At 49.4% G+C, this 19,637-nt stretch overlaps 1 protein-coding gene and 3 long non-coding RNA genes across 4 annotated transcripts in view; 2 read left to right on the top strand and 2 right to left on the bottom strand.

The window, feature by feature from the left end:
* The window catches only part of UBQLN4 (ubiquilin 4), a 17,595-nt gene extending 8,934 nt beyond the window's left edge, over positions 1-8,661 (top strand). Inside the window, exons 4-11 of the mRNA XM_038382463.2 lie at positions 127-389; positions 1,733-1,891; positions 2,599-2,824; positions 3,509-3,648; positions 4,418-4,501; positions 4,898-5,013; positions 5,693-5,870; positions 7,631-8,661. Of these exons, the coding sequence (XP_038238391.1) occupies positions 127-389; positions 1,733-1,891; positions 2,599-2,824; positions 3,509-3,648; positions 4,418-4,501; positions 4,898-5,013; positions 5,693-5,870; positions 7,631-7,783 (1,319 nt within the window). The 3' untranslated portion in view covers positions 7,784-8,661. The remainder of the gene's footprint in view (positions 1-126; positions 390-1,732; positions 1,892-2,598; positions 2,825-3,508; positions 3,649-4,417; positions 4,502-4,897; positions 5,014-5,692; positions 5,871-7,630) is intronic.
* Positions 8,475-12,591, bottom strand: LOC122457335. The gene is made up of 2 exons (XR_006276824.1): positions 11,123-12,591; positions 8,475-9,672 (listed from the first exon to the last, which is right to left on the bottom strand). It is a non-coding gene; the product is annotated as an uncharacterized LOC122457335 (long non-coding RNA).
* Positions 12,552-14,986, top strand: LOC122457334. Its single transcript, XR_006276823.1, has 2 exons — positions 12,552-12,763; positions 13,532-14,986. It is a non-coding gene; the product is annotated as an uncharacterized LOC122457334 (long non-coding RNA).
* On the bottom strand, positions 14,463-19,637 carry LOC119847583. The gene is made up of 3 exons (XR_005290126.2): positions 19,303-19,637; positions 16,454-16,683; positions 14,463-14,597 (listed from the first exon to the last, which is right to left on the bottom strand). It is a non-coding gene; the product is annotated as an uncharacterized LOC119847583 (long non-coding RNA).

Here is a 19,637-nt window from a genome sequence, read left to right as displayed (position 1 = left end):
AATGAAGTATCATTGGGTTGCAGTGGATAGAATTCAGCCAACCCCCTCTTCCCCCCCTTTCTTTCCGGTTGCAGATAACTGCATTAACTGGCATGCGTCTCTTTCCATGTCTTGTTCCCTCTCCAGCTGGCTTTGGTGGCGTCACTGGGCTCGGCAGCCTCGGGATGGGTTCCGCCAATTTCATGGAGCTTCAGCAGCAGATGCAACGGCAGCTGATGTCCAACCCGGAGATGCTCTCTCAGATTATGGAGAACCCCCTTGTGCAGAACATGATGTCCAACCCTGACCTCATGAGACAGATGATCATGGCCAATCCCCAGATGCAGCAGCTGATGGAACGAAACCCTGAGATAAGCCACATGCTGAACAACCCCGAGCTCATGAGACAGGTGGGTGAGAGAGTTTACACCTGGGAGCCTGTTTCAGGTGCCTCAGATCATCAGCATGGACTCCCCAGCTTCTCACTTCTCTTTGGTCCCTCTGCATTGGTGTCCATTCTGTAAAGGGAGTGAGTGGAGTCCAGATCCAGCTGATTCAGAGATCAGATTCTTTATCTACTGCTGCAGGTTCCTCCCAGACACATAGCAGTCTGTATGTAAACTCATGCATGTTGTGTGAACTACAGTCGTACATCATGTGCTTCCAATCCTTCTACCTGTGTCAGTGCTGCTGAATAGACCACATGCATAGAGGCAAAAAGGATCTTCAGAGCTGCCCAAGGTACACTATAGAAGGAACACTGGCCCCTGTTCTATTGCAGGGACCAGAAGCAAAAGACGTTGCTTTTCATAGGAATTAGAGATGGCAGAGAAAGATCTCATGGTCCATCTCCCACGGCCAGTGTAGGATTGTTCTCTACAGTGTGTTCTTCAGGGCAGCTCATTTCATTATTTTTATTATCATAGTGCCTACAAGCCCCAGTCCTGTATCAGAACCCTCTGATCCTAGGTGCTGCACACGCACAGACCAAAAGACAATCTAAGTATTAGACAAGAGACAACAGATGGAGTCAGACGGGAGCACCAGGAAGCAATGAGAACTCTAGTTTTAAATACGGCAAGTGGCAAGACTTCCATCATGTCCCTTGGGAGAAGAAGAGATCTCATTGTTGGCAAATGTTTCTTGGTATTTGGCCAGATGTTTTCTATGCCCAGTTTCAATCTGTTACTCCTAGTCTTACCCCTGTGCTTTGGTTCTTTGAGTTGGAGCAGGACTTTCAGATAGGTTCTGCCTTTCTGGGGAGATCTGGAGGACCTGTTGGAGGTCTGGAGCCACAAGATGATTTTATTTTTACTGAAATGTGAGGGAATTATCTTCTCGTCAACCCTTGGACAATTTTCAAATGCAGTCCATCCCGAGGATGTTAGCCAGGTGTGTGTGCAGAGGTGACTTGATCTTGCATAGAAACTACATGATCCTAACCAGGTGAATTGAGATTGTAAAAAAAGCAAGGCATCATAGCTTAGCAGTGATAGCAGGGAACTTGAGGGGCTAAGATCCTGGGTTCTCTTCCCTTGCTGTGCATTATCTTGGACAAATGATTTCCGCTCTCTGTCTGTAAAATGGGTTTATTTATGCTTTTCTTTCAGGAGATCAAGACTTATTTTTTTCAGTGCTTGGATGTAGAACAGTGGGGTACTGCTGGGGGCTGTGCCACCCGTAGTTCAATTCACTGGACTCTTTTATGGTGTAAACGGGCCTGATCTCCCACAAATTCTTCTCTTTTCCCCAGACAATGGAATTGGCCCGCAACCCCGCCATGATGCAGGAGATGATGCGGAACCAGGACCGAGCTTTGAGTAACCTAGAGAGCATCCCAGGAGGATACAATGCGCTGCGTCGGATGTACACCGACATCCAGGAGCCCATGTTTAGCGCAGCTAGGGAGCAGGTATGATGCACTCCTGCTCCAGTTGGGGTAGATTGGTGGGTCTTATCCCTCCGGTCTGCAGGTGGTGATAGAGCTATTTTGTCCAACTGTCTGTACGGTCTGGGGCAGATTCCTCAACAGGGAAACTGCACAGAGGGTGTCGCAAGTCCTGGTGAATGTGATCTGTGCTCCGTGTTTTCCACCGGCATCTGCAGAAGAGGCAGGATGGTTAAGGCACTAGCCTAAGACTTGAGAAACCTGGGTTCAATTCCCTGCTTGCCACAGACTCCCTGTATGACCTTGGACAAGTCACTTAGCCTCTTTGTGCCTCAGTGAAAACCGAGTAGAATAGCACTGCCCTGTGAGGCTGAACACATTTAAAGATTGGTTTCAGAGTAGCAGCCGTGTTAGTATGTATTCGCAAAAAGAAAAGGAGTACTTGTGGCACCTTAGAGACTAACAAATTTATTAGAGCATAAGCTTTCGTGAGCTACAGCTCACTAAATGCATCCGATGAAGTGAGCTGTAGCTCACGAAAGTTTATGCTCTAATAAATTTGTTAGTCTCTAAGGTGCCACAAGTACTCCTTTTCACATTAAAGATTGTGAAACACTTTTGGCTCTGCTGGTGAAAAGCGCTATATAAGAGCCTGGTATTCCTGTGCGCTGGTTGGTTTAGTCTGATCCTCTCCTTTACAGTGTCTGATTCAGTGATCTTTCTCTTTCTAGTTTGGCAACAATCCTTTCTCATCCTTGGCTGGGAACTCCGACAGTTCGAGCTCCCAACCTTTACGGACGGAAAATAGAGAGCCTTTACCCAACCCCTGGAGCCCCACGCCACCTGCCTCCCAAGCCCAGGTACCCAGCAGCGAAGGGAGTACCGGATCAACGACAACCCAAAGCACACCCACTGTATCTAATCCCTTTGGGATCAACGCTGCCAACCTGGGGACTGGTACGTACCCAGGAGCGAGGTGCTGGTGACAGAACAAACCAGTCAGATGTAGATGGCATCAGATTACTTCCAGCATTTGTATGTTTCTGTAGCTGCTGAGTTAATCAGATTGGCCATTCTGGCCCTGTGGCAAACTAGAATGGGTTATTCCTCATGTCCCTGACCAAGGGCTGCCTTGGGAGCTCAGGTGCATTGGGGTTCTCCATGTGCATAGGATGAGCAGCTGTAGGGGGAGGCCATGGAGACAAAGTACTCCCTGCCTGGCTGCTCAAGATGGAGCATTGAATTCTGGGATTTGTAGTCTCCCTTAGCTGCTGTTGATTAAGATGAGGGTATTTTCATGTATTGGTCTAGTCCATCCCTGGCTTATTTACTTACCCGGCCTGAAAAGGGTTAACCGCTACTCTGCTGGATTTCCTCTCCAGCATCCACACCCCCATGTCCCACTGGAAAAATCTCAAATTGTCAGGAGCACATGTTGACTTACCCTCTGACCCTTTCTCTTACGAAGACCAGCTGGTGAGAAATGAACAGTGAGATTGCTCAATGTTGCTGCGTGTTCCACCTTCTACCAACACTAAGTTTAGACACGGCCTCCATCTTCTCTGGGATTCGTGTTTGATTTTAGCTCCTGTGTAGCTGCAGTCAGGCTTGTAAGTTTTGCTCTCTCCCGTATTGCTGCAGGGATGTTTAACAGCCCAGAGATGCAGGGTCTCCTGCAGCAGATTTCGGAGAACCCCCAGCTGATGCAGAACATGATCTCTGCCCCTTACATGCGCCATATGATGCAGACTCTCTCCCAGAACCCAGACTTCGCAGCACAGGTAAAAATGTAGCAGCATCTTCCTCTGTCAGATACAAGCCTTGGGTCCTAGCCCAGACGCAGGCGTTCTGTCACCACAGCATGAGGCGCTGCTCGTTTTAAGGAAGCAGAATTCTGATAGACCAGGCTCGGAGCTCTATTGTGCTTCTTAGTAGCATGAGCCCAGCCACGGCACTGAGATCCCAGACGAGCAAAGTCTTCTGCATAGCCACACAGTGTGTACAACCCGGACAGAGGGAAGGCAGGCACCAGCCTGACTGCGCTGTCTTCCTGACCTGGGTGGGATGAGGGGGAATTCAGATTCCAGTGGCCCATTCAGTATTCAGTCCCTCTGCGCAGACTGCCAGCAAAGGTGGGCTCAGCCAGTGCTAGTGGCTACTGGGAGTCAGACGCACCTGGCTTGAGAGCCACCAACTCTCCTGGGTGACAGCTTCCAGTGGCTGCCATACTGGCCTGCATTTGGATTTGGATCAGGGTGGGGGTGGGGGAAGGTTGTGCATCTCAGCACCCCGGAGCCATGCAGTCCTCTCTAAAGGAACCATGGGGGGTCTTCACTAAAAAGCACTCCCACCCTTTCTGCTGGCTGCTGCTCCCATTCATCTCTAAAGGCAGGATCAGGCTGTCTGCCAGTTCCTGTTGGAAGTGGAACATACCAAAGCCACCGGTGGCAAGGGGTGTTAAGGACCTCGTTAACGTGTTCTATGGAACTAGGCCAGGAAGACAGTTAAATGACCCCATTGACTCATGCTGTTTGTGCTGTCTCCTGGCAGATGATGGTAAATGTCCCACTCTTTGCCGGGAACCCGCAGCTTCAGGAACAGCTACGGCTTCAGCTCCCCGTCTTTCTGCAGCAGGTAAGGAGTTTCGTCCCTCGCTCTGCGCTGGCCATCCTTTGGTCCAGAATTGTCCCATGGCTTTCGCAGCAGGGGAGGCCTTTGGTCCTTCATTCAAAGGCTCGCAGGAAGTGTGTAGTCCTATTCGGGGTGGGCTGTGATGCTGAAAGAACAGAGACTTTGCCTTGGTAGGTGATTCAACTAAGGCATAGAGCGCTGAAGGAGAAATAGATCCAGGAATCCGCTCTCTTGCTGTAGCTTCTAGATGCCGCTGTGTCCCACTGGATGATGATCCCTAGGGCTCATGTTTAAAGGGCTTTGTCTGGCCAGGGCCCTCCTGCCTTGAATGCAGATCTTAGACTGAAGGAAACTGTGGATCTTTGGTAACAGTTGAATTTTACCTTCCTTGTTTCCCAGATGCAGAACCCAGACTCCCTCTCAATCCTGACGAACCCCCGAGCCATGCAGGCACTCCTCCAGATCCAGCAGGGACTCCAGACGCTGCAAACGGAGGCCCCGGGACTAGTGCCAAGGTAAGGAGTCCTTAGATCAGACTCAAACCTGCAAAACCTGTAGTGCAGGTCTGCCTTGGGAGAGCCCTGGCAAATCCCCAGCTACTTTCCAGCACAGCTGTGTGTAGCCTCTGTCGAATTAGCTCTTCCTTCTGCCTGCTTACACTCCCCCTGCTGCTCTCTTTCAGGAATTACAAGAGCCCCCTTCTGATCTGCAGTACAGAGTACTTAATATCGCCCGAATTTAGCACTCGGGAGGTTTGAGATGCACAGCCCAGGAGCTGGATAGGTACATCGGGGTAAATAATCCTGCCAGCGCTCCTTAGTCCTGCCCTAGGGTGAGGATTCCCTGTATGGGCGAGGGGGGAGTTCAGTCTTCACAACCCCTTTAGTTCTTGTCCTCTGCCCAGATTGCCAGCAAGGGAACCTGATAATCCCAGTTCTTCATGGTCTAGTGATGTAGGTACCTGCTCAATAGGACCAGGACTGGGACCAACCAGCTCGTTTCACAGAGCCCATGGAACAGCTGTCCCATGATAATGGCAGCCAGTTGCTCCTGCCCTTGGCTGGATTCGAACTGGCGACTTAGAAAAGGCTCCACACCCCATTACTAGAACGCTTGTAACATGCAATCCCAGAGAGACAGGCAGGGGCAACCTTGTAGCTTCTCCTGCAGTGAGCATTCTGATTTCATTCTCAGCCTCGGTTCCTTTGGAATGCCTCGAATTCCCCCACCCTCTGCAGGAGGAAGCACAATCCCAGAGAACCCCATATCCTCCACTTCGACGCCTGCCAGTGCCTCTCCAGCAGGGGGCAGTAACCCCCAGCAACAGCTCATGCAGCAGATGATCCAACTCTTGGCTGGAGGAAACTCTCAAGTACGTAATGCACAACCTGGTTGTATCCATGCAGCTGGGATTCTCTTAGTACCATATGATCATCAAGGCTGTTGTCATAAGCCAGGTGGTCATTAGTTCAGCCCATTCCGGCAAGCTGCATGATAAATATTGTAGGAGATTAGGAGCCAAACTGCAATACTCCCTGTGAACATTGACCCAATAATAGTCCCTTGAATACTGCGTGCAGATGTGGTCACCCCATCTCAAAAAAGTTGTATTGGAATTGGAAAAGATTCAGAAAAGGGCAACAAAAATGATTAGAGGTGTGGAACGGCCTCCATATGAGGAGTGATTAATCAGACTGGGACTTTCCAGTTTGGAAAAGAGACGACTAACAGGGCATATGACAGAGGTCTATAAAATCATGCCTGGTGTGGAGAAAGTAAAAAAGGAAGTGCTATTTGCTCCTTCTCGTAACACAAGAACTAGGGGTAATCAAATTAAATGAATAGGTAGCAGGTGTAAAACAAACAAAAGGAAGTATTTCTTCACACAACGCGCAGTCGACATGTGGAACTCCTTGCCAGAGGATGTTGTGAAGTCCAAGACTATAGCAGGGTTCAAAAAAGAACTAGATAAGCTCATGGAGGATAGGTCAATCAATGGCTATTAACCAGGATGGGCAGGGATGGTGTCCCTAGCCTCTGTTTGCCAGAAGCTGGGAAAGAGTGACGGGGGGATGGATCACTTGATGATTACCTGTTCTGTTTACTCCCTCTGGGGCACCTGGCATTGGCCACTGTCAGAAAACATGATATTGGGCTAGATTGGCCTTTGGTCTGACCCAGTATGGCAATTCTTATATTCCCTAGCTCTTATCAGCCATAGATATCAAAGCATTTCACAAAACAGATCAGGATCACTATCCCCATTTTATAGATGGGGAACCTGAGGCACGGAGAGGGGCAGCTTGTCCAGGATCACCCAGCAAGTGCGTGGCAGATCCTGGAAAAGAACCCAAGTCACCTGAGCCCCATTTCCATGCCCTATCCACTAGGTCACACTGCTCAACACCGCAGTGTCGTGCTAGGAGGCACGATGCCACTGGTGGTGCCATCTTTCTGAAAACGGCTCATAGTGTGCCATCTTTTACATGAATCAGGGGTGTTGCTGGTCACATCCCAACTGGAGACTGCGAGTGCCCGCAGCAAGTTTTTCTTGGGCATGGTATTCCCCATCCAACACCGTGCCCTATGAAACGTGCCAGCCCAGGAGTGGCTGTATTTCAGCTGGAGCGAAGAGATTTTAGCATGTGACAATTACACAGCATGATTGTGGAGAGGAGCTTGGCCTGGAGGCTCAGGCACCAGCCTGGAATTCAGGAGACCTGGGTTCTCCTCCCAGTTCTGCCACGCAGGCACCGTGGGCGAGTCACTTCCTCTCTCTGTGCCTTGAGGATGGATTGGGGTGGTGGGGCAAACTCGCCTCTGCCAAAGTGCTTTGAGATCCTCTAATGAAAAGCGTCAAATAATGAACAAGGGTTTGCTACCCACAGGAAAGGGTTTGACTATATATACGCCTACATCTACCAAGGTACTGGTACACTGCAGTGATGGGGGTCGTACAAACCTCTCTCAATTCTTAATAGATTTTAACTGGACAGGATCCTCAGCTGCTGTGCATGAGTACAACTCCATTGCCTTCATTTGCTGGCCCCTTGACTTCAATGGAGCTACTTCCGTTTACACCAGCTGGGCATCTGGCCCAATCTAAGATCTTTGATTCCCTTCCCCTGGCAGGTGCAGAGCCCCGAAGTGCGATTCCAACAGCAGCTGGAGCAGCTGAACGCTATGGGCTTCATTAACCGCGAGGCTAACCTCCAAGCGCTCATCGCCACCGGTGGGGACATCAACGCAGCTATTGAGAGACTGTTGGGCTCCCAGCCTTCTTAAACTCAGTCATGCTGTCCCACAGTAATCAAACACCCACCCACACCCACACACGGGCCTTTCAGGAAGACCCACCATCATTTTCATATCCTCTGACAGCTGTCCATGTATTTAAAACAAACAAAAAAAGATACAGCTTCACCCCGACATTCCTACTAAGTTAAGATTTCATGTTGAAATGCTCTTTAACTGGCTTGTGTGTGGACCCCGATTCTCAGCAAGTGGCCACAGAGACTTCAGATGTGTATTTTTCCTAAATATGCCCTCTGTATCTCAGACACTCTTCTCTCTCTAGATGGTAGAGGTGATACTTCTAGTTACTTACCTGAATGATTGTGTTTGAGTAGCTTGATTTTTAACTGTACATTATTCCTCCTTGCAGGCAAATATTTAAACCTAGGCTGAGTTTTTCTCCCCAGCATCTTATCAGGAATGAATCAAAAGAGGAACTGAAATGACTTGGATATTTCTGATGTCATTTGTCTTCAAATATTCCCATCAGACGCACTGGGTGGGATTTTCATTTACTCCACTATGGAAGTATGTAAAGGGGGACTTAACATTGAGTGTAAATTACATTTGCTTTGAGACCCCCACCCCCCGCTGCCAGAGTGGTGTAAACGTGCCTTGATGTGATTGAGAATCAGATCCATCGTCTTATTTTATTTTATTGTTTTCAAACCAAGTTTTGGAAGTAGTGTACCCTGCCAAGGGGAGCTTTCAAGAAGCAGTTTTCTCCCCAAGCACTACAGTTCTCTCGCACTGTAGCCTTGGGGTCGGGGGGCGGGGTGGCTCTTGTGTCTCTGCTGTCTGGTTTTTGAAAGTGTAAAAGCAAAATTGAAAGAAAAAAATTAACAAAGATCTTTCCCTCCACTGGAAAATGTTGGAAGGCCTCATTCTTCTGTGTTTGTATGTCTGTTCTCTAGTTCAGGGGTGCTCAAACCTCACGATGACTCCACCCTCCTGAGGACCAGCGGGGTAGCTTTCCAGGAACCAATGCAGCTACCTTATTTGCATCTACATTTGCATACCACTCTTATTGAAAAACAAAAAGAAATGCACACAACCATTTGTCTCCCCTTGCTCCACATACCTTCCTGGATGGCCGCAGTTACCCTTTGGGACCCTGTGGCCCTTGAGTGACCTGCAGTCAATCAGATTTTGTCCCCGAGATGGTGCTGGGTTTTGCATGACCGTCGGCCTGCCTTTTGGGGCAACCTTGCTCTAGTTGTGGTGAGGAGCTTTCTGATGCTGGCCGAGATGCACCAGGAAACCCATGCCAGCAACTTGACTAATGTCAGATGCCGGGGTGACTTGTTAGAAACCTCCCATGTACTTAGAGTTTTGAGAGTGTGTAGGACAGGCACTAATACCTCGTCAGCATCTCCTCTCTAGCAGGTTTAATTTTACCACCTCCCTCCATTGACTTGATCCAAAGCTCACCAAAGGCCAGCGGCACTCTTGTCGCTGACTTCAATGGGCTGTGGGTCAGAACTTCTGGTAGGAAGCAGAACCACCACCCAACAAGTGCCTCTCTTGTCTAGCTTCCTCCAGGGCTGAGGCGATCCTGAAGAGTACGGGTTGTTGGTCAGTTCCATACACAGGTGAATACAGAATCTGAAAGCAACCCACTGGGCTGTGTTGTGATTGATCTCAGACTGTTGACTTGGCCTCCAGCTGTTCAGAAGTTAGCATGGGCACTTGCCCATGGCTTCATATTTGGTGGTGGACGTGTATCAAGTCAGCTCTCTTTTGGGGGGGTGCGGAATGATGAGTGATCCTGAGCTTTCCTGATTCCTTTGCTTCTATTAAACCATTCCAGGCGAGTCCATCTCCATTAGTCTGATGAGAGCACCCTACATCCTTTTGTCAGAGTGTAGCTGGGGCAGTGGCTGCTGGGAGAGAAGGAGAGAGAGTCTGCACAGTCCTTGGAGGGATTTTCTGCTCTGCCAGCGATCTAGCCTAGGAATGGGGCAGACTTCCTGGGGCAAGGCAGGACTTTTATCTGCAGGGAGCTCTGATCACTCAGCATGGGGTTTATATCCTCTGCTTGAACCAGCAGTTGCAAAGGAGCATATGCCGGCAGGATTTGAGGAAGGAGAGTGGAGTGGCAAGATGTATTGGATGAGAGGATAAGGGGGTTTGGAGGGAACTTAAATTCATCTAGTTTCAGGTGGGTGATTAGAAGCCAGGAAGTGTGTGCTGCAGAATCTCTCTCTTGCTCCAGACGTGGATCGCTCTTAAAAACAAATTAGTCCCTATTTTTTATAGAGCCAAAGATTGCCTTAAGCCTCTGCAACCACAACCTTGTGCATCTGCAGACAGCCTGAAACAGAGGTGTGAGCTGCCCCTGTGCATCTCTGTTGGGGTGTTGATTCTGAAGCCTAATGATTACATGTCAGTGCTGTTAAGTGTTTCGCTGCTGATCTCTTTAATCAGATGGTTCTGCTACTTATCCAGTTAAAGCCAAAAGCCCTAATTGTCCCTGGTCCAGCTGCCAACATCAGCCTCGGTCTCTCCCTAGTTTACCACGCTAAGCTGCACTGATGTACGTCGTGTCTGCACAAGGGTTTTGCCCTGGTACAGCTGCAATAGTCTAGAATCTGAGTGGTTAAGGTCTTGGTGTCCTGAAATCCCTAGGCCGTCTGTAAGCATAGATCCAAATTCTGGCAGGGTCAAGCCTAGCTTTGTATCATTTTTAGGCAGATAAATTGAGTTCTATGTGGGTCATTGTGTGCAGGGGCCAGCGAGTTAGGAATGAAGTGGGAGCAATATATTTACTCTGGGTTTTTTTTTTTTTGTTTGTTTGTTTGACCACCAGATGTCTCTGAATGCTACAGGGCAGGGTGGGTGGTCTCTGGTAAGCAGAGACATAGCTGGGGCTCGAGCTGTGTAGAAACCACATGTGTCTATAGCACAGCTGATTGGGAAACAGGTCTATCCCCCTTACTGCCGCTCGGGTGGAATAATTTAGACAAAGATGACTATTATTTTTGTTTGAAATGTTTTGGTTGAACGTTCTTTAGGAAAACCTCAATCATTTAATTGAAAATGTTTCCTGCACACACTTCTGTTTGGACAAAATTGTTGTTTTCCACTGGCAAAAAACATTGCTACAGGACAACTTTTTGACCGGCTGTAGGCTGGAGCTCATAGAATTTTTCTCTCACAGAGCCCTCCTATGTCCCAAGCCAGCAATCTGTCCCACTTTCCCAGGGGTTCAATCTCCACCGCCCAGGCAGTCCTTGATGGCTCTTTGCTGGTTTAAGCAGAAAACACAAATCTCTCATCTCTCCCTGACTGCAAAATCTGCCATCACATCAGCAGGAAGCCATCACTCACTTGTTGCTGGCCCAGCATCCAAGCTGCTAAAATACAGATAATAGGGCGGCTCGCTATCTCCCTTTGCAGCCCTTGTTTGTGTCCTGTGTTCGTTTACCAGCTTTTCACTTTCTGGTGGCTAATTTGGCAAGGCTCCCTTCCCCTGCACTCCACTTCCTGCTGCTCAGCAGGTGCTTTTATTTGTCCAGCAGAGCAGCACCGCCACTGCACCGTGTGTTTGTGTTACTTGGCTTGAAGCTTGTGTTGTCCCTTCAGCAATGCAAAGGTTGGCCTTTGGCAGCCGTGGTAGGTCGAGATTGGCCAATAGGTTTCCTCCATGCTGGACTGTGCTTGTTAGGTCAGCGCGTGCAGAAGTTTAAGCCAGGGTGCACAGTAACGCAGACGTGTCCGGGTGCTGGGGGGGGGGGGAGGAGCCCTGGAGACTGCGTGGGCTGTATTCTCTGTTCGCGTATTTGGGCAGGGACGGAGTGTAGGGGAAGGATGGTTATGTCACGCCACCTTTGCACGCTCAGATTCATGGCCTCTGCAGGGCCCTCCTTGAAACTTAACATATTCTGGTCCTCTGTGGTCTCTGGGAAGCAGAACTAGCTGCAGTACAATGCACCCTGGGAGCTGGGAGGGTGCAGAGCATCTCTACCACCCCTGAAGGCACCCCTATGCAGGGGAGATTCTGGGCCAATTTCCCCCTACTTTTAGGCCCTATTGATGCATGAGTGTAGCTGAGAACCAGACCCTCTACCCACAGGGCAGGGATGGCCCAGGCAGTGGTAATGAAAGTTTTCCCCCATACCAGCGTATCTTACCCATGACCTCTCTGAGATGAGAAGGGATTTCAGTTCCATGGCCCATTCCGTTCTGGTCTTCTGCTGAGCTTGCCTGACAAAGGAGCTCCTTGGGAGCGTGGATGGTTTTGCACTAGGGACCAGACTGAGCCTAAGAGAGGCTACCAGCCCAGGATCCCACAGCTGGGAAGAGGATGCAGAGAGGCATGGATCTGAGGGGCCCCTAGTCTGATCCCTTCCCAGTCCCTGGGATCATGTATAACACATGGCTTATCAATGGAGCAAGAGCTATTGCTAAGCATGTTTGTTCTATATTTGAGTCTTGCTGACAATCTGAGAACAGGCGAGGTCTCTAAGACACAGCAGCCGCACTTGTTCTCTCTAGAGAAGCCAGTGTGGCCCTCACCTTTAATTAGCTGATGCTTTCAAGGAGGCTGCTTTGAAGAAGGGAGCTTTTAAGTAAGACCTAAGCCACTCAAGGGAGCTAGGATCAGCCTTAACACTCAATAATGTGCTATTCTAGGGGCCTTTCTTAAAGGAACAATTATGTTCTTCCTATTTTTCCTTCCCATAGGAGCAGATCCTAAAGTGCTGCCTGCTGCCCTGAGTTCTGTTATTAGTGCCCATCAGACTTTACTCAGGTAAATAGATTTAATTCCCTTAAACCTGATTATACTTAATACAAAGAGAATTTCCCTAAAGTTGTTTGTGTGTTGGGAACACAAGGGTTGCTAAACCTGATCAGATCTATCATGCTACTAATCCAGTTGCCTGAAGCCGGATTCTCAGATGATGTAAATAAGCATATTTCCAGCTGTTTCAGAGAGAGGTTGAAAACTAGAAGTTGCATCAAAAAATGGTAAGTGTTTTCAGCAAAAGAACCTTCTGAATGAAACACAAATTTCCTGGGAAATCCATCCAGTTTCATATGAAATGTTTGATGGAATTGTCTGATGTAAATGACTTTTATTTCAGTTTTTAACTGAAATGTTTAGTTTAGTTTTTTTCAGTCCCCCACATTTCTCCCTTTTTTTGGAGGAAAGCCCTCCCTCCCCCTCCCCCCCGGTCCCCCAAGCCTAAATTGAAAACTTTGCATGTGAACCCCCAGCTTGTTTCAAATGGCTTCTGGAAAGGGACAGACTTTTCAGTCATTACAGACCTGGACTCCTGATGTAAAGGCTCCGTAGGACATTCTCATCTCCCTGAACCATGTGGATTCCCCTGCATGCACTCCACAGTTGGCCAGCTTAGATCTGTGCTGAAAGTCAGAGGAATAGCTGAATCAGACCCATGGTCCACCTAACCTGTCTCCAGCCATGGTCAGCACCAGAGGCTTCAGAGAACCCTGCAGTGGGAGGATAATCACCACCCCAGGAAAGTCCCTTCCTGACCATATTGGTTAGAAGTTGATTCGTGGCCTGAAGCAGGACAGTTTATAGTCCTTCTAAGTTGCTTTGGTTTTTTTAACCCCTGCTGTTATAACTCGGGTTGCTCTGGTTAGTCCTATAAATATCCAATCGTTGGCTGAATCTCTGTGGCAATCAGATTGTGGCTGTGTGTTTTCCTACTGCTAAAGGAAGAACAGTATTGTTTCACCGTCTTTCCTCCTCATGCTGCTGGGTCCCAGGGAAGGTACCATGGATGGATTCTTGGAGGCCAGTCCTGGGGCTGTGAGGAGACTGGGATTTGTTGTTCGCTTCCCTGACACCGGAAACAACAAAATCACAAGTCTTCCAGACCGACCCAGAAACGAGCGTCGCGAGGATCTGGAATGAGAAGCATCTTCCCCTTGCGAAGATCTCCCCGGGTCACTTGGCTCAGGGACATCACATTAACGAGAAGCTGAAAGAGACACAGAGAATGGGAGCCGTGTTCCATAAAGGCTGCTTTTATTAGTGGTTCTGACCCAGGCAGCTGGTTCCTGGTTCTCCCAGTGCCTGGTGGTAAGGAGACAGCTTGAGACCCTGGGCTTTTAGTCTCATTTTTACGAAGGCCCTTTTTACACCACTCTAGCAGTAAGATGCATGCAAATTAATTTCTAAATAGACCTTACAAGGCTTTACTGTGAGAATCAGCTCCTATCCCCTCTAGGTGGGAGCCCCTCGCAAAGAGCTTGGTCTACAGGTATCCTCCCCATGGTGGTGAAGTTAAGAGATTCTTACTTAAGAGTTTGTCCACCTTGATCGTCCTCATGGGCTCTGAGGGAATAAGTGCGTTGAGATCCTCAGAGGAAATGTCCTAGCGAAGGACAAAATCATTATCAGAGAAGAAATCCAAGCCCTCTGCTCCAGAAAGTCTGATGCCCCTCTGTCACAGCACCCAGGTTTCAAATACTCCTGTGGTTAGGAGTATTCTGCATAGGTGAGATCTGTTCTGTGGATTGGAACGGCAAATCTAGACTCAGTTTCAGACCCTGGGTGCCCTCAAGTTTGAACGTGGGGTTCCTGTTTGGGATAATTTCAGACCCTCCCTGAGGTGTTTGTTCTTTGATCATTGAGAACCCACCCCACACACAGGAAGTGAAGTGTTATCAGCAAATCCTCTTGATCCCTTTATTTGGGACCCAGGGAAGAACATGCTGCCGTTCTCTGCACAGAGACCTTGGCCTTCTTCTGTTGCCAAGGCAACCACCACAATCAAAATGGCCTCGCCTGTCTTGCTCCGTCTTCTTGTGCTGCCTGGCGGCCAGTTTCCTAGGGTGGAGAGATAATGGTGCTTGTTGGTGGGGGGGTGGGTAGACTCTGGGTCCCTAAGCCCCTCTTGGCACCATGGAGGGCCGGGGCTCACCCAGAACGTTTGCGATTGGAGATCTCAGCCTGGGGCAGCCCTGGTTTGAAGAGAGGGGGCGAAATACCCAAGAGCTAGATTAGGTCTCTCCGCCTTTGCGGGCGGAAGTACAAGAACCCCAGCCCTGATGATGGGCCTTTTACATTTCGCCCCAAAACCCAGCCAAGCCCTGGTATTTATGCTAAATCGGTGTGAGCTATTTCATGGGTTGTTCTGAGCTAACGGACTGAACACCAGGCAGGGACAGGAAAATGGAAGCTGCTTGGCTCCAATTTTTTAAAAATATTTAACGGAACAGATTTCTCCTTTACTTAATAATTGATGAACCCCCCTCCCCCCCAAAAAAGAGGGAAAAATGCCCCACATAGGATGGAAGTATGGTCTATGAGATACTGTGGAAGTCAGGACTCTTGGGTTCCTTTCCTAACTCTGCGGGAGCATTTAGTGGCTGGGGGGGGGACTGGGAGCCAGGACTATTAGGGTTTGTTCCCAGGTCTCGCAGGGAGTTTAGTCTAGTGGTTGGAGGTAGCAGGGACAATGGTAATCAAACTGCTTGTCCAGTGGGCTGGGCTGTTGGATTCTAGTCCTGTCCCTAAGATGATTGACACCAGCTAGGTGTCGAGCCCCTTATTCCTTTCAGGCATTTGGGACATCCCGGTGACAGAAGCTTCTGTATCTTGGTCCTTGATGTAAGTCTTTCCTTTCCTTTCCTTTCCTTTCCTTTCCTTCAGAAAACACCTGGCCCCTTCCTTCTCTTCCTCCCTTATCAACAAGCTGGGGTTGGTTTTTAGGGGCTAGGGCAAGGTGCCGGATTCAAAACCCAGACAGCTGAATCCGTCTGGTTAGCCCCAGAACAGGGAGCAGCAGGGCTAGTTTCCCCAAGCCCCATATGTGTGTCGCAAACCTCCCCACACCCAAATCCTGCCCTAGAGGAGCCCCCGTTCTGCTGCTGAAAGGGGCATTCAGCCTCTACAGCCCGTCATCCTTGGCCTTTCTGCTGGGCTGATGACGAAGGGAGCCAGCGGATGTCAACTGTGGTGATGCAGACACTTGTCCATTGGAAACTGGCTGAGAATAACCAAACTCATTACACACAGGCCACCAAACAATGATCAGATTTGAGTGAGACACCTTCCATCCAATTTTACGAAGGCCAAGGCTCTGTACCATCTTCTGATAATGAGCCAGGTTGGTTTCTCCTGTATGCCTGCCTGCCAGAGCACAGACTAACATCTTCAGCTCCTATAGGCCACTTAGTGATGTTTGTATTGTCTCATGGGCTGTCTGTCAGGACTCCTGGGTTCTATTCCCAGCAGCTGGAGTGTTGGCTCATGTTTAAGACACAGGACAGAGTCAGGACCCCTGGTTTCTTCCCCAGCTCCTGAAGAGTGTGGCCTAGTGGTTAGACCAGGGCATTAGGCTGCAGGACTCCTGGGTTCTGCATTAAACTCTGGGAGGAAATGTTGCCTACTAGTGAGAATAGAACAGAGAGCCTGGGTTCTAGTCACAGTTCTGCCAGTGTCTTGGTATATGAGAGTGTACCTTAGAGAGAGTGCCTTAGATGAGACACTTCCTCCTAGGGTGACCAGAAGTCCCGATTTTATAGGAACAGTCCCAATTTTTGGGTCTTTATCTTATTTAAGCTCCTATTACCCCACAGCCCGGTCCTGATTTTTCACGCTGTCTGGTCACCCTACTTCCTCCGCCCTGTTGCTGCCTCAGTTTCCCCACCTGTAAAGCAAGGGTCATAATACTCACCCACCTTTATGAAGGGCTTTGATTTCCCATGGAAAGGCGCTAGTTAAATTCCAGGGATGATGATTGTTATAGGGACAGCTGGCAGAAGAAACTTGGCCAGTCGTGGCTCCTTCTCAAAGGTTATTTTATTTTTATCTTAGCAGACAGAGCAGAGCCAGATAGCGAAGAAATATGAAAGAGTCAAGGATGTTGCCCCGATGGATGCAGGGCTGAAAGCTCAGCTCGTTTCCAGCCCTGGAGACAACAAGAGGGGAATGACTTTAATTATTAAGTGTTGGGTGGAAGAGGAGGAGGCAGCCAGGGGGAGATGGGACTGGACAGATCAAAGGACACAGCAACAAGTCAAACCCCATGTGGGCACCGGGCCATCTGGAGAGGTGCCTCACATGCCAATTCAAAGGGTCCCAGTTAGCAACTTTTAGGGTCCCCTAGATCTGACAGAAGAAATCAAAGCAGCTGTGTTAACCTGAGTGCTGCATTAGGGCTTGGATGGATTGTTCAAATGACCGTGCTGCAAGGTGCTGGATTCCCAGATTAAGCAGGGGGGAGCATCCATTGTGAAGCGCAGTGTGTGAAGAGGGCTGGGGAGGAGAAGCAATGCCAGACCGGGGGGGTCTGGTTCTCCGCTGTGCTGCCCCCTGTTCTGTCATTTACGCTAATGCAAACTGAGAGTAAAATGAATCTATTCTGGTTCGGGGCAGAGGAATTCTGGCCCCGGTGAAGTCAATGACAAAATGCTCAGTGCTCAGAAGGTCAGATCCATATGGATAATTTAGTTTTTAAACTTGCTTGGCAAAGGGGATGGTGATCAAGAGACGGCAAAAGAATTGATTTTCTATCAGGTAGATTTCGGGGGATTGGTAGATGCGTGGGGGGATGGGGCAAGCTTTGTACAATGCCTGGCACTGTGGGGTCCAGGTCCACCACTGGAGCTGCTGGACACTATGGTGATACAAATAATATATCATAATGAATGACCTAATTAACACTGGCAATTTCAGAAATGAGACGAAATCATCAGCTGGTATAAACCAGTGTAGCTCCCTTGAAGTCAATAGAGCTATGCTGATTTACACCAAATCTAGCCACAACTCTCTATATGGTCCCAACACCAGCTCGAGAGGTAACAACTGCACCACTTGTCCAGGCTGAGGTTCAAGTGACAATGGTTTTGATGGCTGGGAAACCTCTTCCTCGTCCACATTACAAAACTGCTCCATGGTGCCTAGAGCTCATGTAGTTTCCAGGACTTCAGGTCAGGGTTGGGCTGTGTTGGCAGAATTGAGGCAGGAGCCCAGGCCTGGAATAGCATTGGGGCTGGGGGTTGAAACTGAGCAAAACTGATAGAATTAGTGGGTAGATGGAGAGGGAGTTCAGGTCTCAAATATTACGTCCTACCCCTGCTCTGGGTCCCGGTTTCAATGACACTGGCGTAAAAGCCAGAGTAACTCCAGTGTGGTCCACGGTGTCAAGCTGGAATTGATGCTGGAGTCTCTGGGTACATTTACACTGGAATAAAAGACCTGCAGCTGGCCTGGAGCAGCTGACTCAGGATTGAGCTGCCAGGCTAAAAATTGCTCTATAGACGTTCAAGCTTGGGCTGGAGCAAGGGCTCTGGGACCCTCCTGCCTCATGAGCTCTGGCTCCTGCCCAGCCTCGAAGGTCTACACAGAAATTTTACAGCTCTGTGAGCCCAGGTCAGCTGACCCAGGCCAGTTGTGGGTGTTTAATTGCTGCGTATACGGACCCTCTGAGATCAGAATCTGGCCCTGGACCGTGTACAGCTATGAAGGCACCGTTAGAGAGGAGAGGGGTCTCTGACATTTGCTAACCCAGTTCACTGCCATGCTGCACCTTGGGCAGTCACGTACGCTGGTACAAAGTGAATGTGAAATCCAACTGAATCAGAAAGGGCAGCGTTTGCCCTTGGCACTGGGGGTAAATGATTGCACAGGGTGCCGGACAGGGGAGAATCAGGTCCTTCATCTTCCAGACAGCTGGAAGACACCTTTGGTTCTATGCACACTCACACAGAAAGACACTACACACAATCTCTCTCCCTCCCTATTACCTCTCCCCACTCCTCTGCACGCATCTGCAGACCCTGTCTCACAAACCCAAACCCTGGGCCTGATTCTCATTTACACCAACACTGCCTTTGCACCACCCTGGCAACACAAAGAGCCCTTAGAATGGGCACACATTACAGTGACACACGCTTTCAGGCCCTTGGACACTGCCAGGGCCATGCAAAAGGGCTTTGGTGTAAATGTGAATTAGCCCAATCCCGCAAATATGCATGCACACAATCTCATTCACCGTCTCCCACAGACTGACACTGTCTCACACACACACACGGTGTCTCGCACTCCCTCGTGTACACACATGGGGTCTGATTAGTTTCTCACTCCGGTGGAAATCAACAACTTATTTCCACCTTCTGAAGCCAGTGGAGTTACAGTGGGGGGTACCTGAGATAAGAGTCTCACCCAGGTCTCACAAACACACATACTGCCACACACAACACGAGTTCTGTCTCTTACACACACACACACACATACGTCTCTTATACACACACTGCCTCACAGTACATGTTCTGTCTTACACACACACAAGTACACAGACTGCTTCACTCAACATGTGTTGTCTCTTACACAGACACACACTGCCTCACAATACATGTTCTCGTTCTCTCTCTCTTTCTCTCTGTGAGACTGCCTCACACACACAACACATGTTCTGTCTCTTACACACACACACGCTCCTTTGCTTTGTAATTTGCTAGCAGGTTTGTTCCACTGTCAGGATGACTCAAAGTGGAGCTGATCAGACAGAGAGTTCAGAGCCACTTACCCACCAGGCTGGTCTGTGTCCATCTCATATTGTTCCTTGTTGCCCCCAAAAGCTGAAGCACCTTCAACACCCAGCCCCTCTCAGTTCACGAAGAAGGGGACTCTGGGCGCCTAGAAACAAGATCGACCCCTTCCTTCCCAAAATCCTGCACAGCCCCCCTCCAGCCGACACCCGGGGAGAGGGAGCTGTGAGCCTCAGCCTCCTTGTGTGCGTGGGCGAACCCCAGGCAGCTCGGGGGGGAATCTTATAGCAGGACTGCTCTCCGAATAGGCTGGCCTTGGTGACAGCTTGAGTGGCAGCCTTGGGAAGGGGATGGAGCTGTCTTCATCAGCGAG

Source organism: Dermochelys coriacea, chromosome 24, assembly GCF_009764565.3.
Source record: "Dermochelys coriacea isolate rDerCor1 chromosome 24, rDerCor1.pri.v4, whole genome shotgun sequence".
Taxonomy (NCBI): domain Eukaryota; kingdom Metazoa; phylum Chordata; order Testudines; family Dermochelyidae; genus Dermochelys; species Dermochelys coriacea.
Note: the sequence above shows the minus strand (reverse complement) of the source record. Positions and strands in the feature narration are given on the sequence as shown.